Source organism: Jaculus jaculus, chromosome 19 (genome assembly GCF_020740685.1).
Source record: "Jaculus jaculus isolate mJacJac1 chromosome 19, mJacJac1.mat.Y.cur, whole genome shotgun sequence".
Taxonomy (NCBI): Eukaryota; Metazoa; Chordata; class Mammalia; order Rodentia; family Dipodidae; genus Jaculus; species Jaculus jaculus.
In genome coordinates this window covers 36,182,435-36,206,336 of record NC_059120.1, presented here as the reverse complement: position 1 = coordinate 36,206,336, position 23,902 = coordinate 36,182,435, and the positions used below count along the sequence as shown (strand labels likewise).

Here is a 23,902-nt window from a genome sequence, read left to right as displayed (position 1 = left end):
TGAAAGAAAACATTAACTTTCCCTAAGAATAGCTGCTGAGTCTGTAAAGCATTTGCTTGGATAGCCATCTCACTCTTAAGTGCTTTATCAGACATATGTAAATGGCTTTTCTTCTTAGAGAGCTTACCTCTTTAGTCTAGGGCCTCTCAGCTGTGGTGTTGAGACAGTGGGCTTGTTGGACTGAGAACAACTGAGAACTGCAAAGTTCATTGTCAGTTAATAATTTGGGGTGCCTCTTATGTGAAGAGAATGTGGAGATGGCAATGTTACAAGGTTCTTCCTTGGAATGGAGCCCAGTGGGTGAGAGCTCCAGTGAACTCTGGCCCTGTGGGCCTGCCTGGCTATACACTAGCCAATCTCCCCTTGGATGGTCCACCTGATTTACCCCAGCCCGTGCTTGCATGCCCAAGGAACCCTGTGATTGCTCAGGGTCATTCTCTTTGAGTGAAGCAGACATGGTCTATGGAAAATTCTAGTAGGACAGCACTAACTGAAAGTAAACGTGTCAGTTTTTAGTCATAAGACTACAGATGTCATCTTCTTTGGAAACTGACACAGGCTTGTTTTCATTCTCCTCCCTGACCCCACAGAAGTATGTGCAATGGTCTCTGCCCTTCATTGTGTTTGGAGCCACTGGCCTGACTTCTGGCCTTCTGAGTTTGTTATTGCCAGAAACTCTGAACAGCCCTTTGCTGGAGACGTTTTCTGACCTTCAGGTCTACTCGTACCGAAGGCTGGGGGAGGAAGCCTTGTCTCTGCAAACCTTGGATCCGCCACAGGTATGGAGATGCCTGTTTTAATTATTCCCATCTTCTGTTTGGATGAGGATAGTTTTGAGGTTTTTAAAAAATAATATCTGGGTTAAAAATAGAAATAGAAAACAAGGTTGGAATCTAAGAGCAGCTGATTTGTAGGAAAATAAAGATGGTTAATGATTCACTAGCCCTAGAACATTTTAGGGACTATTCCTTAGGGGGGAAAAAATGCCAGAAAAATGTATTTGTCAGGTGAAAACCTGGGTGGTAATTCTCGTTTTAGGAATAACATGACATCATTTTACTACCTCTGTCCCTTTGCCATTGCAGCCTGAGGACCAGATGAGCACTTTAGGGAGTGAGAGTGAGGAAGAGGAGTTTTATGATGCCAACGAAGAGACTCACATGATCAAGTGAAGAGCCCTTGCTCCCATTCAGTAGCCAAGGAGTGTGGCTCATGCCTTAAGCTGGAACCCGCACAGGTGGGACTCAGCATGGACCTACACTTTCCAGGACCAGAGAAAGTTGGAGAAGAGTGTCCAACAGAGGGACCATCTCTGCATCAAGGGAGTGGTTGTTCCTTGGTCCAGAATTGAAGTTCACCTCACTGCCATGACCTCTGGTCACATTCCGGAGGGCTGACTGGTGTCTCAGTGTCATCATGTGGCCTGCCTTCCTCGCCGTCTCCGAGTGGATATGTGACACATCTCACCACTTTACCATGATTAGCTCAGCCCTGCTTCAGATTTCATGTAGAAATCTTTCATCTGCCCCCGTCACCTGCTTCTCCTCACCAGGAATCTTCTGGTGCAGGGTGATGTGTCCAGATGCCCTGCAACTTGGCCTCAGCTCGCTCTCAGCTTGTGCCTTTGGCCCGGAGATGATTGACCAGTAAAAGCCAAATGCGCCAAAGCAATTAACTGGGATGAGGAGTGAGTGGCCTGGTCGCTCCCTTTCACACGCGCATGGTGTGATTTCTTTTGTTACCACTAGAAAGTTCTTCCAGGAAAATGCCCCTGTGGGATTTTACTAGCAGCAGTAGCTTCAAAATCATGCACAGCAAACAGCAAAGCTCTGTAATATGGAGGGCAGTTCTCAAGTGACATGTTCTGCCTTGGAAGCTTTGAAAAAATGCAGTTTTAAATAAGGGAATGAAGAAGATTGTCTTTCATAATTTTTGTTTTCAACGTGCAATGAGAGATTTGGACATTTAAGAACTCAAACTCTTTTTACCCATGGTTACTTATTTAGTCAGGAGGTACAGTAATTTCAAGAAAATGTACCTTTTATTAAGTGCTTTCAGTGGTTTTCAAATGAATCAAAAATCATATATAATTTCCTAAAACCCTGTGTTGCAAAATACCCATTTTTCATGAAATTTGAACTCTGTCAAGAGTGTGAACCAGAAGTCCACGTGCTGGGATGGCTCTAGTTCATGTCCCTAACCAAGGAAGTGTCTGTGTTCAGAATTTCCATGTCTGATAATCTCTCAGCAGTAGGGAGAGCACAGAGACAAAGGGAGCGTGTGGCCGTGGCTGCTTCTAGCAATCTTAGGGGCATGCCTCCCAGTTGGCTCCAGACAGGCCCCTGGTACCCCTCATGCTTGCTTCTTGGCTCACAGTATTCACATCTGTCTTTGTATTTGTTAAGCATTTTTTTCTTTATGCTTGTGATTATGTGTTGGGTTCTTGTAAACAGGAGCCACCTCCACTGTGTTCCCTGCTGTGCCCAGGACACCGGCCCCAACACGGTGAGCGCGTGTTTCTAGCCTTCAGGGAAACTGTGGAGCTCTCCCCAGGATCATCATTGCCAGGCAGGTTTGACCCACACCCCCAAATATGGAGTCCTGCTTTGCTTTCTTAGAAAATTGTCTGCCCACCATTGGAAAAGGAAGAATAAAAGGACTTACGGAGACTCCTAGCTCGTGTAAAATGGTCAAGTATTTAAAATAAAGCAATGAAATAATGTCTGGATAGTTTCTGGTTGGTTGAAGTTATCTCTGCTTCCTATGAAGACAGCTGGGGGCCTCTTCCCTGTTAGCACAGCAGCTCTTGCTGCTTGGGGCTAAGTGAGTAAGGGACCGCCAGAAAGAAAGGGGAGAGAGACGCCCAGATTGAGTTACACGTTTTCATTGAACTGATTTGTAAAATGATTTTGTGTGTAGTATGTGGTGTGTTGGTGTGCTAGAGGAGGATGTCGGCCGTCCTCCTCCACCCCTCTTCTGCCTCATTTCACCCAGACAGTTTCTCGCTGAGCCTAGAGGTTGCTGTTTTCCACTTAGACTAGCTGAGTAAGGGACCAGCGGCGCTCCTGCCTCTGCTGCCCTCGGCGCTGGGGTGACAGGCGCGAGTGCCCCCACCAGCTTTATGTTCGTGCCTGAGCCGCGATCTTCATGTCTGCACTCTCAGTCACCTCCAGGCCCGCTACGTGTGTTGACTAAGGCTGAGGTGGCTGTCAGATGCTCTTTTCAGATTTATTTGTAATTTTTGCTTCTTTCTGGGTAGTCCTTTAGAAAAGTTTAATAATTATTTCTGCTGCCTTCAGAAAACAGACTTTTTTCCACAAAAACAGTTGGTAGCCGGGCATGGTGGTGTACCCCTTTAATCCCAGAACTCGGGAGGCAGCGGTAGGAGGATTGATGTGAGTTCGAGGCCACCCAGAGACTACATAGTGAATTCCAGGTCGGCCTGGGCTAGAGTGAGACCCTGCCTCAAAAAAACAAAAACAAAACAAAACAAAAAAACCCAGGTTTTATTTCCCATGATAATTGTTAACAAAAACTGATGGTAAAATTATATGTATGTGCATCCATTAAATTACTAGAAAACTCTTTTGAGGGGCTTTGAAGCAGGGTCTCACTCTATCCCAGGATGAAATGGAACTGACTCTGTAGCCCAGGCTGGTCTTAAACTCATGGTAAACCTCCAGTCTCAGCCTATTAAAGGCATGTGTCACCATACCTGGCTGAGAAAACTCTTAAATAATTGGTAATATATTTTTTGTGTGACTGATTTAAAAAAAGCATCCTGTCTTAATTTTTAAACTTTATTCAGTGCTTGTTTTGGTATTTTTTTTTCTTTAAAAGTGACAAGAAGCTGGGCATGGTGGTACACTCCTTTAATCAGCACTTAGGAGGCAGAGGTAGGAGGATCACTATGAGTTCAAGGCCAGTCTGGGAGTACAGAGTGAGTTTCTGGTCAGCCTGGGCTAGAGAGAAACCCTACCTTGAAAACAAACAAACCAAATGCCAAGAGGGCTGGAAAGAAGGCTCAGCCAGTAAGTCACTTGCCTGAAAAATGTAACAACTTAAGTTTGATTCTCTGGTACCCACGTCAAGCCAAATATACAAAGTAGCACATGAACCTGGAGTTCATTGGCAGTATCTAGAGGTCCTGTAACATCCATATTCTCTCTCTCTATCTCTCTTTCTCTCTGCTTACAAATAAATTTTAAAAAAATCTAAGTGACAACAGCTGGAGAGATGGCTTAGCAGTTTGCCTGTGAAGCCTAAGGACCCAGATTAGATTCCTCAGTACCCAAGTATGCCAGGTGTGCAAGGTGGCACATGCATCTGGAGTTTGTTTACAGTGGCTAGAGGCCCTGGTATGCCCATTCTCTCAGTTTGCCTTTCTCTCTCTAATGAATATTTTTTAGAAAGTGATAAGAAAAATGTAACACATAATAGAGATACCAAGGTTTTTGGTCTTTAGGTCCACAGGTCTTATTAATGGCTTGTCCAGAATCTTCACACTGCATGGTATGTTGGACAAAATCATCTTGGAGTTTCTTGAATCTGTGAGTTAAAAGCATGGCCCTGGGCTACGAACATGGCTCCGTGGATGACGTGCTCACTGCACAAGCGTGAATCCCTGAGTGTGGATCCCAGAACCCATGTAAAGCTGGACACTGTAGTGCTGTCCTCTGTGATTCCAGGGCATCTAGGACAAGAAGGGAGACTTCAGAATTGCCCAGGAGTCCCAGGCTCAGACACAGCAGTGAAAGAGAGAGTCCCTGGCTAGAACAAGGTAGAAGGTAAGGACTGGCACCAGAAATTGTGCTCTGACCTCCCCACATATGCCAGGGCACCGTGGGTGCACACACACAAACACACACAGCAAACGAAAACAAAACACATGGCCCTTCAAAAAGCCAATACTTGTCTTTTGACTGCTTTTAAACAAGATAGGCTTTCTTTAACATTTAAAGATGAGCCGATATGGATGTGGTGGCACACGCCTTTAATTCCAGCACTCAGGAGGCAGAGGTGGGAGGACCGCCATGAGTTCAAGGCCATCTTGAGACTACATAGTGAATTCCAGGTCAGCCTGGACTAGAGTGAAACCCTACCTCGCAAAACCAAAACAAACAAATAAATAAATAATATATATACATATTTAAAGATGATCCAATTAACAAAAACACATATGACAAAACCTAAATTTTTTAGAATAGTACTTAATTGCCCATGACCTGAGCTGGTGACTTTATGTCAGTCATTAATGAAGACAGTTAGTAAATATCAACACATATATACTAAAGTAGTTGTGACACCAGAATTAAAATGCAACTTTTCAGTAGGACTTAACTCTTAATACAAATATTTGATCACTGGCCTATAAATTGCCAAGGCAGCTAGAAAAGACTAATTGTTTTCAAACTAAACAAGATGTAGACATGGGCCACCCCTCTCAGGACCCCTCCCTGTTGCAGGGAGCTGTTACATCACTTTTGCTTCTCAGTAACCCCTTCCTTGCTTGCCATTTCAAACCATGTAGGCATTTTGTGATCCTTCTCGTGAATCCAGCAAAGGCTCACAACCCAGCCTCTGCCTTTGTTCTTGAGGAGTGTGTCAGGATGTGCATCTGACAAATCCAGAGCCTGCTCGGAATCATGAGTATTTGTGGGACAGTGGCTAGAACAAAATTAGGGAGATGTGGCCATAAATAAATAGGAAAACATTGGCACAGAAGAAAATGTAGTGTAGTACACCAGAGGAGAAAGACCTTATGACCATTTATGTAGCTACAAAAAGACTGAGAAAATTCAGTCCTCATTCAAAATAAGTTAGGAACACATTAAGAATCAATAAAGGATATTACACAATGGATGCAATGATTGGTATGCAGTTCTTGTACCTCCTGGTACCACCCTTGAGATGTTCTTGATTCTGATCCAAAATCTTCATACATGGTTTTCTATATTAATTTTTCCCCACTTGAAATGTACAGATATGGATAAACTATAAAACATAATGTGGGCTGGAGAGATTGCTCAGGGGTTAAGGCACTTGCCTGCAAAGCCTAATGACCTGGGTTCGATTCCACCAGTACCCATGTAAAGCCAGATGCTCAAAGTGGCACACACATCTGGAGTTCATTTACAGTGGCTGGAGTTCCTGGTGTGCCCATTCTTTGTCTCTTGTCTCTCTCCACTTGCAAAATAAATAATTAAAAAAAAAACATAAGGTGTATAGAACTTTCATGAAGGTATACCTTTTGCTGGGTACATTTTTTTTTATTTTAAAAAGTTTTTTTCACGTGTGTGTGTGTGTGTGTGTGTGTGTGTGTGTGTGTGTTGTGCAGGTGTGCCAGAATCACTTCTGCTGCAACTGAATGCTAGATGCTTGTGCCTCTTTGTGTCTGGCTGTACATGAGTGATTGGGAATTGAACCCAGTCCAGCACGTTTTGCAAGCAAGCACCTTTAACCACTGAGCTCTTCCTCACCTCTGTTTCATTTTAAAATGTCATTTGTGGCTCACTACCTCAGTCTCATGTTTCATTAGTAGGTTGCACCCCATAGTTTGAAATCCACTGTGTCTTGAGTTGCAGAAGCTTGAAGGCTGAAGCTACAGCCTGCCCAAGGTTTCTAGGAGCAACTTAGCTTCCACCAGTGAGACAGACAACATGTAGATAGTGGAAGGAGGTAGAGATCTGCCTCTTACTGCTGAGGTTCACAGTAGAGCCATTTAGTTTCTCTGGGGCAGTACTAGCAGAGATATTGATAGTGTTGGGCAATAGTAATATTTTTAATGTATTTTATTTATTTATTTGCAAGCAGAAAGAGAGAGAGAGAGCAAAAGAATGAGTACACCAGGGCCACTAGCCACTGCAAATGAACTCCAGATGCATGTACCTCTATGCGTGGGTACTGGGGAATCAAAGCCAGGTTGTTAGGCTTTGCAGGCAATTGACTTAACTGCTGAGTTACCTCACCAGCCCTTAAAACCTTTTTAAAATATACATATATATATATTTAATTTATTTGAGGGAGACAAGAGAATGGGCTCACCAGAGTCTAGCCAATGAAACCAAACTCCATGCCGGGCATGCTGGTGCACGCCTTTAATCCCAGCACTCAGGAGGCAGAAGTAGGAGGATTGCTGAGAGTTCAAGGCCACCCTGAGACTACATAGTTAATTCCAGGCCAGCCAGGACCAGAGTGAGACCCTACCTTGAAAAAAAAAAAAAAAAAAAAACCTCCAGATACATGTGCCATCTTGTGCATCTGGCTTTACTTGGGTACTGCGGAATCAAACCCAGTCCTTAGGTTTTGAAGGCAAACTCCTTAAGCACTGAGCCATCTCCCCAGCCCTTAATATCTTAACAAGATATAATTTAAACACAAAACCTGACATGATTCCAGTATTCACACAGGAAAGCAATAATACAAAAATAGTTAACCATCCTGAAAAAGAAGAGCAACCACAAGGAGCTAGACTTCCAGGGTATGAAGACTCCCAAAGCTGTGGCTATGATCAGCAAGAGAGGAGTGGAACCTGAGGGAGACCCCGGAGAAGAGCAAGTCCAGGGGACAGCTTTTAGAAGATGGCAAACCAGTGGGAAAAGTTAGTTATTGACATGGGAGTTATTGGTATTTCCAAATCAAAAAAAAAAAAAAAAATTGGGTCCTCACCATGACAAAAACTTACAAACCAGTTGAAAACCTAAATGAACTCTTCAAATCATTAGAACATAATATAGACTATTGCTGGGACTGCATTGCTTTCTCAGATAAGAAATGAAGAATCACAAATCATGGCAAATATGTGACTATGTCTGAATTTAAAGCAACTTTATAACTAAAGGTACTGCATAGTTTAAAAAATGATATACAGGGGTTGGAGAGATGGCTTAGCAGTTAGGGTGCCTGCCAGCAAAGCCAAAGGACCCAGGTTCAATTCCCCAGGACCCACATAAGCCAGATGCGCCAAGTGGCGCATGCCTCTGGAGTTCGTTTCCAGAGGCTAGAGGCTGTGGTGTGCCTATTCTTTCTCTCTATCATATTTTTATATGATATTTAATTATTTAATAAAGAAAAAAGAAATACATTAGGAAAACAAATTTTGACATCTACAAGAGAAAATTAATAAAGCATATAAGGAATTCCTGCAAATCAGAAAAAAAGCAATGGAAACATTTTTAATATGATTAGATAATTCATAAATGAAAAGATGCTGTACTTTGTGAGAGGATCAGGGAAATGCAAATTCAAAAATGTTAAGATTTTATTTAAAACCCATTAGTTTGGGAAAAATGAATCAGACTATCAAATGTTGAAACTCTGAAAAAGGAATTTACTGACATCTTGATAAAAGTATAAATGTATTCATCAACTAGTTACGAACAAGTCAGGTTGAAAATGTACGTATCCTGTAATTCAGAAAATCCATGCTTATGTAGACATCTTTGAGCAGTTTTGAAATGTTATACTTTAATCCATTATAAAAGTGTTTCTCACAGTGACACACAACACGCACATACATGTATGCGTATATAAAGTCAACTTCTCCATCTACCAGTGTGTAGGCAGAGGAGCAAGCAGGTAAGAGGAAGCCCACCTAGGAAGTCTGAGGTTCAGTTTCCTGGAGCAGTACCCAGCCTGAGGAAGGGAAAGACAGCACTGCAGGCTACTTAAAAGCTAGTGAGTATCTGTCACCTCAGAAGACTAGGGTTTTAGAATTTCAGAAGTTATGCATCCTGGTGACAATATGCCAGAACCTGTTTTACTATTATAGATACTTTTATTTATTTTATTTTTATTTATTTGACAGAGAAAGAGGGAGGGTGAGAGAAAGGGCACACCAGGGCTCCCAGCCACTGCAAAGGAACTCTAGATGCATGCGCCCCCTTGTGCATCTGGCTAATGTGGGTCCTAGGGAATCGAACCTGGGTCCTTTAGTTTTGCAGGCAAACGCCTTAAATACTAAGCCATCCCTCAAGCCCCGATTATAGATATTTCTTACCACACCTATAGGACATTTGCTTTCCTATTTGCTACTGCAGATGGCATGCCGCCCTTGTGCAGCTGGGTCAAAGTAAGTGTAAAACAAGAGGGAGGATGCCAGGGGTGTCCGACCTTTGGACACTGAAACATGATGTGCTGGGCTATCCTGGGACACGTGCCTTCACAGAAAAACAACTGCAGGAATGACCAGTGGTTAGGAAATGCCAGTCAAACCAACTTTTCCACAAAGACTATTCCCAAGGGTCCTGCTAGTTCTTGTAAGTAACCAGGTGGTGTGTTAGTTTCCCATTACTGCTGTAAGAAGGCTATCACATTGACTTTGGATGGCACAGATTTATTCTATGATCGTTTTGGAGATCGGAATACAAAATGAAGGTGTGAGCAGGGCTGCTTTCTACATTTTCCAGAGAAAAGTTCATTCCTCGTCTCTTTCAGCTTCCCGAGACTATACCATTCCTTAGTCCCAGTGACATCACTCCTCTCTGCTAGGTTAATCACATGACCTTTTACTTGCTTTCATCTCCTGCCTCCCTCATAGATACACCCTTGGGATTCTATCAGCCCATCGAGATAATTTAGGCTAATCTGCCCATCTGAAGGTCCTTACCCTAAGTACTTTTTGCAATAAGAGAGAACCTTCTGAGGTTCTGGGGAGTGGAATGTGGTGAGTCACGTCTTAAGGTGTGTTACTGAGGCACCAGGTAGACAGGGTCTTGTTGGGTCACCAATGTATACTATAAATCCAATGGAATGATTAGTCGTCTGGAGAAGCCAGAACAGACTAGGAGTCAGAGCCCTGAGTCTGCCCAGAGGCAGATAATATATTATCGATCCTCTCTACCATGTGACTAAGCCCGAGACGCCCCCTTCACTGAGCACTATTGTAGCTTATTGTTTGAAAGAATAAGCTGCTTGGGCTAGGAAGATGGTTAAGCAGTTAAGGCACTTGTCTGCAAAGCCTAACAACCCAGGTTCGATTCCCCAGTACCCACATAAAGCCAGATGCACAAAGGGGCACGTGAGTCTGGAGTTCATTTGCAGCTGCTACAAGCTCTGGCCTGCCCATTCCCTGCCCCACCTTGAAAATAAATAAATAAAATCATTTTTTAAAAAAGATTTTCATTTATTTATTTGAGAGAGAAAGACAGACAGAGAAAGGCAGATAGAGAGCAAAAGAGAGAATGGGCGCGCCAGGGTCTCCAGCCACTGCAAATGAACTCCAGATGCGTGCACCCCTTTGTGCATCTGGCTAACGTGGGTCCTGGGGAATCGAGCCTCAAACCAGGGTCCTTAGGCTTCACAGGCAAGCACTCAACAGCTACGCCATCTCTCCAGCCCAAGATCATTTTTTTTTTTAAAGAATAAGTTGTTGGTATCTAATGTGTCTTGAAGTCTGAGTTTTATTTGTTACTGTACTTTTTTTTTTTTTTTTTTTTGCTTACTTTTGTTGGTGCTGGGATTGAACCCCCAACCAGGTTAAGCAAGCACTCTGCCGCCGGGTCACACCACCCAACCCCTGTGTTTGCACCTCAATTTCTAGCAGTTGCCTGGTCAAGATCAGTTTTGTTATGACTTATAGTTTTGTTCTATTCTCCACAACCAGCCTGTTCTTTTCCATAATAGAACTTACTGTGTAGCTACCATGATGATGTCTTCCTTGCTAGGCCATATGCCCAGTGAAGATAGCATGCATCTTTCTTTTATTCCTGCCATGTTCTAGAGCACCAGCCCGAGTCGGACAGATTTTCAGGTATTTTTGAAGGACTGTGTGAGTCTCTCACTATCCTTTCCAATGAGCTCTATTGCTGCATTGAACTCAAAGGCAAGCATAAAATAACATAAGCTTGGAGATGCTATCAGTTTGGTTCCAGGCATTTGAGGATTAATACAAGGGGAAAAAAAAAATCACTGGTGTTAAATCAGTGCTTAGATCCCCTATTTGCACTGGGTATAATGGTACACACCTATAGTCTCAGCACTCAGGAGGCTGAGGTAGGAGGCTCTCCGTGAGTTCAAGGCCAGCCTGAATTATATAGTGAGCTCCAGGTTCATCCTGGGCTAGAGTGAGACCCTGCCTAAAATAAATAAAAATTAAAAAAGAAAAGATTTTCCATTTGTTTGGTTTTGAAAGCTGCCTCTCATAGGTTAACTAAGACAGGTCATTTCTGATTTGTTAGAGAAATGAGTACACACCTGAAAATAACTGGAAATAAAGCCTAAGTGGATATGGGACAAGCTGGTTACTTGAATTTATTTCTCCATCTGGCGGCACCCCAGAAGATAAAACTGCATTTATTCATTAGTAAGTAAGCTCCAAACCATGTCTGATATCAGAAAATGCTCCCAAGTGCCACTTAGGTGTTGTTGAATTCCAGAGCTATTAACCCGGCAACATCACAGCAGAGTCCAGCCCGGCAGACACACTTGGACAGCCGCGGAATGCGGTCTGATCCCCAGCAGTCTTCTGGGTGGGGAGCAGCCTGATAAGGAGGGAGCTGATAAGGAGATGGTGAGGTAAAAGGTGAGGGCTGGGGGCTACTAGGAAAGCTGGAGGGAAGATGTCATTAAATATCTTTGGTCACGTGGAATAAGGTATTAAGAGCCAGCAAGCAGAGGGATGGAATCATTGGTAAGTTTAGCAACCAAATATGTCGCAAGATGATACCCACATGAGAAATAAAGGACAGCCCAGGACTTGTCTATTTTGCTTCCTTTTAAAGCATTTCAACCCATCTCACAGAGCTGAAGTTTAAACTTTGTTTGATGAGGAGGAGGACAGAGATGTCATCACTACCATGCAAAAGGTGCCAAACACCCTGCACCTTGTTAAAGAGGTGCCATGGACCTCACAGTGCCAACTTGACCTACACAAGACCTTCCTAATAGGAGGGGAAAATGATGACAGCAAAATCGAAGAGAGGCTGGTTGGAAAGAAGGGATTTGATGGAAGGTGAATTTGGGAGGGGGGAAGTCGGGGTAGTGGAGGGAATTGTGATGGTTTGTTGCCTGTCTTTATGAAAGTTGTCAGTAAAAAGGGAAAAAGGAAGAGCGGCCAGGGCCTGTCAGAGCATGCTCATAGCTCTGTTGGTGAAACAGTGAGCCTGGGAAACATTAACTTTCTCAGCTCACCGCTGGGAAGTCGCAGCGCTGTCTGGGTGGCTGGCTCCTGTGCAAGCAGAGGACCCACCATGGCTCCCCTCCTCCTCCCGGGCTTGCAGGAGGAGAGGCGACCGAGCAGACCAGACCCTGGTGGAAGCCTTACCGAGCCAGGCTCTGACCTTCGCACCAGGCTCCTTCTAGAAGCAGAACATCTCAGAATTATGACTGGTTAAGGACTCCCACGCCCCAACCCCACCCCCATTTTTTTTTTTTTTAAAAGAAACATGGTGATATTTGTTTCTTCAGAATTAAATCAGTAGAAGACATTTGCCATTCAATCTGGATTAACTGAGAAGCTGGTCAGGATTCACTCCCTCGTTAACCGACTGTGTCCAGGTAGGACCTCATGGAGACCATGGTGGCCTTCTTCATATCTCTGGGGTGCTTAGAGGTTGCTTATATTTGCTTTGGGGAAATGATTAAGTACATTCAAGAAATCCAGGAATTCAAGAAATCTTCCCTGAGTGTCAGGCATTGTGGTGGCCCCAGGACAGTTAAAGATTAGTGACATGGCCGTCTCAAGCTGTAAGCCTTCCCAGAGGTTGACCTTAATAGGATATGTGGGCTAGGGAGTGGGGAAGATTACCAAAGAATTTGAAATACCTCAAAGGTGACAATGAAGAGCCTCAGATATCCAAGTTTGGGCAACTGGTTAATCACAAATGTGTTTGGTTTCAAGGAAGAATTTCTTGAGAAATGAGATCCCAGACAAAGATTTCTCCTGTAGCTTCAAAGTTTGTGTCACATAACTCCTAAGCTCTCCTCTGTCCTATACTTTATGGTGGTGAGTAAAGCGCCTGCTATGGGAGAAGATTAAGAACATTTCCTCCAAAACATCTCTCTCCTTATCAGTGAGCCACATATCACAGCCTAGGGCAGACAAGCAGGTGTGCCCAATGCCATCAATGTTTCTTTTACATTCCTCATTGATTTGATACTCAATAATCTTTAGCGTTGGAGTAGTATGAAATATTCCCAAAAGGCATTTTAATTACTTTCTGATATCTTCACAACGGATAAGGTATAACTTTTGATTTTAGAATCAAGGAGATATTCTCATTTTCCTCATCGGTGGCATCAACCATTAATAACCTGTTTTGAGGAATACTAACTATTGTTGTTTATAAAAATCTCAATGACCATGTAATAGGGTTTCAATAAATTATAATTATTACATTAGGATCTGTCACACTTTAAAAATGGTTTTAATGCATATGTTTTTTTTTAAGTAGTGGGAGTTTTTTTTGTTTTTGTTTTTTGGTTGATTTTGGTTTTGGCTAAGCCAGTGGTCCACACTTGCAGTCCCAGCTACTTGAGAGGCTGAGGCAGGATGATCAGTTAAGTTCAGCAGCTGGAAGCCGTAGTGCGACTCCATCTAAACAAAAATGAAGGGGTTAGGGGTGTAAGTGGGTGACAGAGCCTGTATTTGGAAGCCCCGGGTTTAATCTTCAGCACCAAGAAACCCACCAGTTTTAAGAATTTTTTAAAGTTACCTCTTATAGGACTATACTGCCAAATAAATTCCAAACTGAAATTGTGAAGTGTTTCACATACCGGTATTTTTGCATGGTCCACTTCTTTTACTAATAGTGTAACTGTTTATGAGATCATTCCCCCTTCTTTATTGTCCTTCAAGACCTGTCATCTTCTCTAAAGGAATGTCTGTGTGCTGCCTTGCCCCTGAGGGGAATCTGACTTCTCCTCCCACTTTCTGAAGAATCCAGGGTGTGCGCAGGAGACTCGAGCCTCCTGGAGGGAGGAGTGGAAGGTTTATACAAAAACCACTTCCACTGCCCCTGGACAGCAGGCCTTCTCTTTTGCCTTTGGAAGCAGGTTGAAGGGTAAGTGTGGTCGGCGGGCACTGGGGACTCTGCGCATGTTCTAGTGCATATGCACTCACCCAGGCCTCAGCAAGTCCTCTCCGTGTCCTGCTCCCCAGAGGGAAACATCCTTGAGGATTCTTCCTGGCTACATGTGTGTTCAGGGGAAAATGATGTCTGTGTTTAAATTATGGTAACCCAGTGGTGCCCTAGGCAAATGAACAGGAAGCAAATTCTTTTACGTGTCATAATAAACCACTGTTAAGGCTGATGGACAGGTGTCATTGGATTAGGGACAAAAGCACATTACCAGGCTACCATGACCAGCTGTGTACTCTCCCTGAGCAAGCTCAACACCATCAGCTTAGAATACAGAGTTTTGTACTTTGTATATTATTTCTTTTCTTTCTTACACAGGTAATTGTTGATTGCAAAAAGAAAAAAAATATTGGACTATAGACAAAAAGCTAACATGGAAAATAAAAATCAGCCAGACATGGCAGGACACACCTGTAATCCCACTGCTGGAGAGGCTGAGGCAGGAGGATGATGCCTGGCCCTGGGGTACTTAGTTTAGGCCATCACATGCTGCCTAGGGTGACTAAATGCAGTCCTTCCACCCAGAGGCAGGCAGTCACTCCTAACTCTTCTCCATCTGTGATGGTGCCTGTGACATTTTTCACTTGCGTGAAAAAATGGGTCAGAACATTTTCTGGAATTAAATACCTTTCTCTAGTAGTTTTCAAGGCAGGAGTTTATGACAGGGCAGTGTTGAGGTTTAGCCAGTGTTCAGCGGTTACACACTGAGCCTCAGTCCACTTTTCTACAGTGTGCATGGGCCACAGAGAGCAGACCTCCCATTTTCCCCTCAGTTAGCTTTTAAAATGCATGCTTACTAGGTCAACGGACATAAGTTTTATTTGCTTCATTAATTTTCTTCTAAGACATCTATTTCATTCAGATTTTAAACTGATTTTCATAGGGTTTTACAGAGTAACCTCTCCATAATTGTGTCTCTGTCTTTCTGATCCCTATTTGTGTATTGTTGTTTTCTTATTTGTATTTGATCAGGGCAGTGTAACTGTCTTTTGGGTCTCTGTTGTTTTTAATTGTTTGAATTTCCAAGTAGTTGGAATTATTTGGGACACCATCATTCTTTCTGTTTTGCTCTGTTTTTATTTTGCTGTTTTTGACATGGGAAGTACAATTTCGTTTTGGAATATTTAAGGCTATACTTGTCGTGATTTTGTTTCCCAGTTTTTATGAGCACTTGAGAAGAATGCCCGTATCTATTTTTTGTTTGCTTGTTGTGAAGCGGGGTCTCACTCTAGCTTAGTCTGACCTGGAACTCACAGTATTCCTCCAGCTTTAGCATATCAAGTGCTGGGACTCATGCGTCTCTATTTTAATACTTTTCTGCTTATTTATTCTGCCGAGGACTGAAAGCTCTTGGGACATCTTTGTTCCTGCCAACTTCCTTCTAGCAATATATACCTCATGTTTGCTCACAATGTTAGTAATGGTATGCAAATGTTTATGTGAGACTGTTACATCTTTGTGATCTCTTAAAAGCAGTAGAAAACTGAAATTAGTTTGTTGCATTTGAGGGGCTTTGGGACCGCTTCGCTCCTGGAGATCCTGTGTCATGGTTGGCATTCCGGGCTCAGTCTTCTGCTCTCATTTCCTTGCTTGCTTCTTCTTTTTGTCTGGCTTTGGCTTTTAGCTTTCTGAGATAGAATCTCACTGTGCAGCCTAGGCTAACCTGGAACTCACCATACAGTTCAGGCTGGTCTTAAACTCATGGCAGTCCTCTGCCTCAGCCTTCCACGTGTGGGGATCACGAGCATGAGCTGCTGTGCCAGGTTGCTCCTCTGGTTCCTGACATGGTGCTTTGCAACCTTGGTGTAGTCTGTGTTTTCTACCTTCTCTTAATGGTGGTCTTAAAATACTGAGTTAAAATATGTATAGCATAAAATTTACCATTTCTGCCGGGTGTGGTGGTGCACACCTTTAATTCCAACACTCAGGAGGCCACGGTAGGAGGATCTCTGTGCATTCAAGGCTGCCCTGAGACTATGTAGTGAATTTCAGGTCGGCCTGGGCTAGAGTGAGACCCTACCTCAAAAAAAAAAAAAAAAAAAATTTTACCATTTCTGCCAGACCCTGATTCGATTCCTCAGGACCCACATAAGCTAGATGCACAAAGTGGCTCATGTGTCTGGAGTTCCTTTGCAGTGGCTGGAGGCCCTGGTTGCACCCATCCTCTGTCTTTCTTCTCTCTCACACACACACGCTCTCTTAAATAATTAAAAAAAAAAAAAAAAACTTTAAAAGCCAGGTGTGGTGGAACATACCTTTAATCCCAGCACTTGGGAGACGAAGGTAGGAGGCCAGCCTGAGAATACAGAGTGAATTCCAAGTCAGCCTATGCTAGAGCAAGACCCTACCTCAAAAAAATAAAAAATAAAAAAAGGGCTGGACAGCATTTGGGAGGCAGAGGTAGGAGGATTGCCATGAGTTCGAGGCCACCCTGAGACTCCATAGTGAATTCCAGGTCAGCCTGGGCTAGAGTGAGACCCTACCTCGAAAAACAAAACAAAACAAAACAAAAATCAATAAATAAAGGGCTGGAGAGATGGCTTAGCAGTTAAGTGCTTGCTTACGAAGCCTAAGGAACCCTGTTTAAGGCTCCGTTCTCCAGGACCCACACACGTAAGGCAGATGCACAAGATGGTACATGCATCTGCAGTTCATTTGCAGTGGCTGGAGGCCCTGGTGCACCATTCTCTCTCTCTCTCTCTGCCTCTTTATCTGTCTGTTGCTCTCAAATAAATAAACAAAAAAATTTTTTTAAAAAACTTAAAAAATATATTTTTATTATTTACTTGCAAACAGAGAGAGAGAAAGAGGACGAATGAGCATGGTAGGGCCTCTAGCAACTTCAAACAAATAAAAGATGCATGTGCCACTTTGTGCATCTGGCTTTATGTGGATAATGGGAAATCAAACTCAGGCCATCAAACTTGGCCAGCAAGCACCTTTAACTACTGGGCTATCCCTCCAGCCTGCTTTCCCTCTTTTTTAAACTCCATAATATTCTGCTTTACATTTATATTACATTTTTAACATTTTTAAGTTTATTTTATTTTATTTATTATAGATATATAGAGAGAAACACAGAGAGAGAATGGGCATGCCAGGGCCTCTAGCCACTGCAAATGAACTCCAGACATGTGCCTACCATGTGCATCTGGCCTTATGTGGGACCTGGAGAACTGAACCTGGGTCTTTAGGCTTCAAAGGCAATTCCTTTAACTGCTAGGCCATCTCTCCAGCCCTTACAACATATTTTATATTTTATTTTTATTTATTCATTTGAGAGAGGGAGAGAGTAAGGAAGAGAGAGAGGTCCTGGGGAATTGAACCTGGGTCCTTTAGCTCTGCAGGCAAGTGCCTTAACCTCTAAGCTATCTCTCCAGCCCTATATCGCTTTTTTTAAATTTGTTCAACTATTGATAGACATGGTTGCTTCCACCGTTTGGCTATTGTCAGTAATGCTACCATACATGCATATGGTTGTACAGGTATCTGTTTGCGCCCCTCCTTTGGTTTCTTTTGAGTACATGCCCGGAAGGGGCCCGGCTGGATGAGATGGTTAGGATGTTCGGTCGGGGAGCGGGAGGCGCCGTGCTCGTTTCCGCGGAGGCTGTACCGCTCTGCCTCCCAGCAGCAGCGCACAAGTGCTCCAGCTGTTCCAAGCCTCGCCAGCAGCTGTCATTGTTGGTTTCTAATGACCAGCTCCTGATGGATGGGAGGTAGGACTGACTGTGGTTTGATGTGTCTTTCCCCAGTGAACAGTGATGCTGTTCTCACATGCTTACCGGCCACTTGTCTGTCTTCTTTGGCGAAATATCTTTTCAAGTACTTTGCCCATATTTAAGTTAGGTTTTGTTGTTATTGTTATTCTTTTTATATTCTGAATGCTAATCCCCTATCAGATTTATGATTTGCACATTATCTCCCATTTGTTCACTTATCTTTTCACTTTCTTTTATAAAAATATTTTATTTATTTATTTATTTGAGAGAGCCAGGGCCTCTAGCCACTGCAAACAAACTTCAGACATATGTGCTACTTTATGCATCTGGCTTTTGTGGGTCCTGGGGAATCAAACCTGGGTCCTTAGGCTTTGCAGGCAAGCACCTTAACCTCTAAAATATCTCTCCCGCCCTCATTTCACTTTCTTTTTTTTTATTATTTATTTATTTGACAGAGAGAGAAAGGCAGATATAAAGAGGGAAAGAGAGGAAGAATGGGTGCACCAAGGCCTCCAGCCACTGCAAACAAACTCCAAAAATGTGCCACCTTGTGCATCAGGCTTATCAGTCCTGGGGAATTGAATTTGAGTCCTTAGGCTTCATCGGCAAGTGCCTTAGCCACTAAGCCATCTCTCCAGGCCCCTGATTTCACTTTCTTGACAGTATCCTTTGATGCACAAGATGTAAAGTTTGATATTCAACTTTATTTATTTTGTCTGTAGTTTTGTCATCATATCCAAAGCCATGAAACTTTTCTACTGTTTTCTGCTATAATTTTTAATGGTCGAAATGTTGACATTTAGTTCTTCTGCACACTTCAAATTTTGTACATGGTATAAAGTAAGGATCCAACTGCGTTCTTTTGCAAGTGAACATTCAGCTTTCCCCAGCATGAGTTTGAGGAGAATTTTCGGATGTCTAGGTAATTGTATGCTTTCTAAAACCTCCACGTGTGTCTAAAACCATGCTGCCCTCCCCAGTTTGTCAATGCGCCTGATCGTCATCATGGTGTGTTAACATAGAGCAGTCTGAGGCCAGCTCAGTTTTGACCCCCTTTACCTCTTTTTTCTCGGTTCTGCATGCTTATAGAATTATTTGCTTGTCATTTAAAGATAAATCAGATAATCTGATGATAACTCCATTTGTGTTGAGATACCATTTGCAGCTTCTGAGGAAAGCTTCCTTTTCTTATTTATCTACTTACTGATTCTGTTCTAGTAATTACTGTAACTTTTTACATGTTGCATTTCTATTTCCCTCTCTCTCTCCCTCCCTCTCCCTCCCTCTCTCTCTCTCTCTCTCTCTCTTTGAGGTAAGGTTTCACTCTAGCCCAGGCTGACCTGGAATTCATTATGTAGTCTCAGGCTGATCTTGAAGTCACGACAATCCTCTGCTTCCCAAGTGATGTGACTACACCAGGTTCTTATTAATTCTTTTTCTTGTCAACTGTAGGATTGCTGTCTGGTGGGGCTTTCTGTCATCCAGGCATTTCCAACTGGGCAGCTTTGGAGACAGGTGCCCACAGTCAGCAGTGGAGAGAGAAGCACCTGGCCTCTGGCTGGGTCCCAGCCTGTCTTTCCATGAGTGATTACTGACGGCACTGGGCAGAGCTCACGTCATACTAACCCACTGTAACAGCCCAGCCTCGCTTCATTAAGGGAATTGGCTCTCAGTCTTCCAGTTTGTATCCATTTGCAGTTTGTGACATTTTGGTGGCATCCACCCTTAGTTTTAATGTCAATGAAAACCAAAGCACACGTTGGTCATTTCAAGTGGATTGGGGGTAGGGCAAAGGGAAGAGTTTGATATCTAAATGGATGTTTTCATTTGATCTTAATCTATGACCATTCAATGGATTGCTGTAATACTACTACCTTGACATTTTTCTGCCATCCTCCAGATTTGTTTCTAGATGTAGATATTATATTTTTACATCCCAGCCAAAAACCCTCCAGTCACTCTTCTTACCTACAGCATAAAGTTCCCGAGCTCTGGATGTTCCTCCCAGTCATTTCCCAGAGGCCTCTGACCCCAGGATCTGAAATCTTCCCATATCCACTGTCCACCAGCAAGTGCTAACTTCCAGCTTCTTGCCTGCCTCATGCTTTATTCATTTTTTTCTTTTCCAGAATATTTATTGACACCACTTTGTACTAGACATTGTGCTGGACTCTAGGAAAACAAAACTCTTTCTGGTATAATCTACTTTCAAGGGTCTTCTAAGACTATTTGAGACAGACAAATGTACCAAGATTTTTTAAAAGAATATGTCTATTTACTTATTGGAGGGAGGGAGGGAGAGAGAAAGAGAGCAAGAGAGAGAGAAACAGGGAGAGTGAGAAAATATGCGTGTGTATGGGTGAGTCAGTCTTCTGCCACTGCAAATGAAATCCAGACACATGTGCCACTTTGTGCATCTGGTTACATAGGTAATCGAATCAAGATCATCAGGTTTTGCAAGTAAGTGTCTTTAACTGCTGAGCCATCTCTCCAGCCCAAGTGTACCAACTTTTGCAAGGCTGTTTTGGTGACTGCCATCACCTAGTTTAGTAGCAAGCATATAGAGACTATTTTAAGAAAGTTGTCCTCCATTTGAATGAGTCACATGTAATTCATATACCAAAAAATCCAGTCTTTGAAAATATATGATTTGAATTTTTTCCTTTTTTAGCATATTCAGCAGTTTATAGTGCCCTCTGTCTCTCTCCCTCTCTCTCTCTCTTTTAGGTAGGGTCTCATTCTAGCCCAGGCTGACCTGGAACTCTGTAGTTCCAGGCTAGCCTTGAACTCATGACAATCCACCTACCTCAGCCCCCCAGGTGCTAGGATTAAAAGTGTACACCATCACTCTAGGCTCATATTCACGTGTTTAAGCAGGTTTCACCACTTACTAATTCCAGAATGTTTTTATCATCACCCTCCCAAAATATTTTGCATCCCCCAGGCCAAGGCAAATATTAATCTGTTTTCTTTTTTAAAATACATATTTTATGTATTTATTTATTTATTGATTGATTGATTGATTTGAGAGAAAGAAAGAGGCAGAGAGAGAGAGAGAGAGAGAATGGGCACACCAGGGCCTCCAGTCACTGCAGATGAACTCCAGACACATGCCCCCCGCTTGTGCATCTGGCTTACGTGGGTCCTAGAGAGTAGAACCAGGATCCTTTGGCTTTGCAGGCAAATGACTTAACTGCAGCCATCGCTCCAGCCCATTAATCTGTTTGCTATTTGCTTATTATATACATTTTAAATGGTATCACATATGTGGCCTTTTGTGTCATTCCTGCCGCAGCATGTATCATTACTTCACTCCCTCCCATTGATAAGTCCACTGTGTAGACATATTACAATTTCTGTACTTATCAGTTGGAGAATGTGTAGTTGTTTCTACCTTGGCTATTATGAATGTTGTTGCTGGAACCATCATGAACATGTTTCTGTAAGGACAGATGTTCTCTGAGCTGCCCCTGCCAAATTCACATTTTAAAAGGTTAGTCACTAAGATGGTGGGCCACCGGGGGACGGTTAGGTCCTGAGGGCAGAACCTTCATGCAAAGAATTATTGCGCTTATTTTTCAGAAAAAGATCCAGTAGCATACTCTTGCCTCTCTCACCATGTGAGTCATAGTGGCCAGACAACATCCATGTATGAACCAGGAGGCAGGCTCTCAATAGACACCAATCCACCCAATCTTTTCAGTTTTGACTTTCTCACCTTCAGAACTGTGAAAGACAAGATCCCATTGTTTAAAAGCCACCTTGTCTATGATGTTATTACAGCATCCCAAACTAACTGAGACAATATACTTTCCTCTCCCTTGAACACACAGGAGGGTAGTTGCTATTTAACATTTGAAAACTGTTTTGCAACGTGGCTGCACCATTCTTACAGTTCCGTCAGCACTGTAGGAGAGTTCTCATTTCTGCAATGCTCCGTTACTGTCTTCTCTCTCTCTGATATGACTGACATCCCGGTGGGTAGAAGCGACAGCTCATAGTGTTTGATATGCATTGCCCTAATGGTTACGGAGCATCTTGGCATATCTGTGTGTCTTCTTGGTTCAAATGTGCATTCAGATAATCTTGCTCATCTTTGATACTATTCATCTTTTAAATTACTGGGTTGTGCGTGTGTATGTGTGTGTACATTTGTGTAGAGGCCAGAGGACTTTAATACTTGGTTCTTTAGTGACTGTCCATCTGATTGCTTGAGACAGGGTCTCTCACTGAGCCTAGAGTCTACCAATCTGGACGGACTAGCTCGCCAGTGAGCACCGGGGATATGTCTGTCTCTGCCTCGCAGCACTGGGGTTAGGGGCGTGCATCGCCACCCCCAGTTTTTACATGGACACTGGGCATCTGGACTGAGGTCCTCACACTTGTGAGCAAACATTTAACCCATTGAGCCGTCTCCCCAGCTTGTGTTGACTCTTCTGAGTTCCTTATAAACCGTGTCTTCAAAATTCTACCAGAAATGTGGTTTGTAAGTATTTTTCTTATTGTATGGGACTTTTTTGTACTTTTTTTTATGTGCACATGTATGTGTATGAGAGAGAGAGAGAGAGATGCATGTATATATGCTGGGTGGGGCTTCCTTACCTGAAGTGGAACCTAGGGCATCTAGCTCCATTGCTTTTCTCCTGGTCTTGTTTTGAGCTGAGTCTCCTTTTATTTATTTATTTATTTATTTATTTATTTATTTATTTACTAATTCCACAGTTTTCAGGACTCTATAGACTCTTGGGTCTCTACTTGCCTGTGGGACTTGTGGGGTTACAGGCACATGTGGCCATGCTCAGCTGTTTCATGTGGACTCTGGGGATTTGAACTCAGGCACTCTCAGGCCCCCTTAGGCCCTCATGCTTATACAGAAAGTGCATGTAACCACTGAGCCATCTTTCCAGCTCCGTGTGTGTTCTTTTTCATATTTATGCTTTCCAAACCACAATACGATTTTATTTTTCTGAAGCCTAACTTATCTTTCTCATGACTTAGGTGTCATATGTTAACCAGATCTCAGGATGCTAGAAAGACCTGTGCAGCCTGTTGGAAGAGAAAAGTTATTAATGGTCATAACCAGCAGTAGGCCCTGCAAGTTTTACAGCTGGTCAGCCAGGCCAACTAGTGCAATAGTGACATGTCCGTTATGGGGAAAAACAACTGTTCTCTGGTTGGACTTAAGGCTTGCTCTACGGGAGGGAATTCTTGTCTGGTACTGAAAACTTAATTAAAATCTGGGAAGGTCATAAGCTCCAGGAGGAAACTACTATTGTTGTTTAGCTAAATAGATATATTATACCCACCAAACTGCCCTCTAAATACTTGTTTATGCTCATATATTACTACTGCTCTTACTTTTGGTAAGGGAAGCTTCTCTTTTCAGATGGCGGTGACCACTAAAGTGACTCAACATTCACCAAAGTGCTGAGAAGTGGAGTGTTCAGCACTGAGACATCTCTACCACAGCCTCCAAGGCTCAGGGGCCATTGTGGAAGGGTTGGCAGAGAGAATGTCAGAGCAAAAGGAAGGGGAGATTGCTTAAAATATTGTCTTCCAAGCCGGGTGTGGTGACACACACCTTTAATCCTAGCACTCAGGAGGCACAGGTAGGAGGATTGCCATGAGTTTGAGGCCATCCTGAGTGTACACAGTGAATTCCAGGACGGCCTGGACTACAGTGAGACCCTACCTTGAAAAACAAAAACAAAAACAAAAATTGTCTTCCAGACAAAACGGCCATGGTATTCATGACCTCACAGAGGCTGACACGGCCTACGTGAGGTCTGCATAATAAGAGGGAAAGATGAGGCATCACGACAGAAGCGAGACTAGTTGGAAAGAGGAAGGGATTCAATGGAGGGGGTTTGGGATGGAGGGAAGGGAGGGTGCTTGGAGGAGGTTACGATCATAGAAGTTGTCAATAAAAAGTTTTTAGAATAAGTAGGCAGCAGGGAGGAAGCTTGCCGTTCAGCTAAAGCTTGATTTCTCAGTGTCCTGCAGCCTAAAGACTGTGGAGTGTCTTCAGCAATAGGGTCTTACCATCTACTTCCGGTGGACCAGCAAGAGCCTTGGCAATAGCCTGCATTGTTTTGGCAGCCTCAG

At 43.1% G+C, this 23,902-nt stretch overlaps 2 protein-coding genes across 7 annotated transcripts in view; both read left to right on the top strand.

Moving 5' to 3' along the window:
- Window positions 1-2,724, top strand: part of Slc22a15 (solute carrier family 22 member 15) — an 81,360-nt gene extending 78,636 nt beyond the window's left edge. The window contains exons 11-12 of one of the 2 annotated variants that reach the window (XM_004667525.2): window positions 591-779; window positions 1,086-2,724. In XM_004667525.2, coding sequence (XP_004667582.1) covers window positions 591-779; window positions 1,086-1,172 — 276 coding nt within the window. In that variant the 3' untranslated portion in view covers window positions 1,173-2,724. Of the gene's footprint in view, window positions 1-590; window positions 780-1,085 lie in introns of those variants that run through there. The other variant, XM_045138425.1, reaches the window with a different exon arrangement.
- Window positions 2,725-12,365: 9,641 nt separating this feature from the next.
- Window positions 12,366-23,902, top strand: part of Mab21l3 (mab-21 like 3) — a 63,049-nt gene continuing 51,512 nt past the window's right edge. The window contains exons 1-2 of one of the 5 annotated variants that reach the window (XM_045138517.1): window positions 12,387-12,495; window positions 13,816-14,000. The gene's annotated coding sequence lies outside the window, so the exon portion shown is untranslated. Of the gene's footprint in view, window positions 12,496-13,795; window positions 14,001-23,902 lie in introns of all 5 variants that reach the window. The other 4 variants (XM_045138516.1, XM_045138518.1, XM_045138519.1 and 1 more) reach the window with 4 other exon arrangements.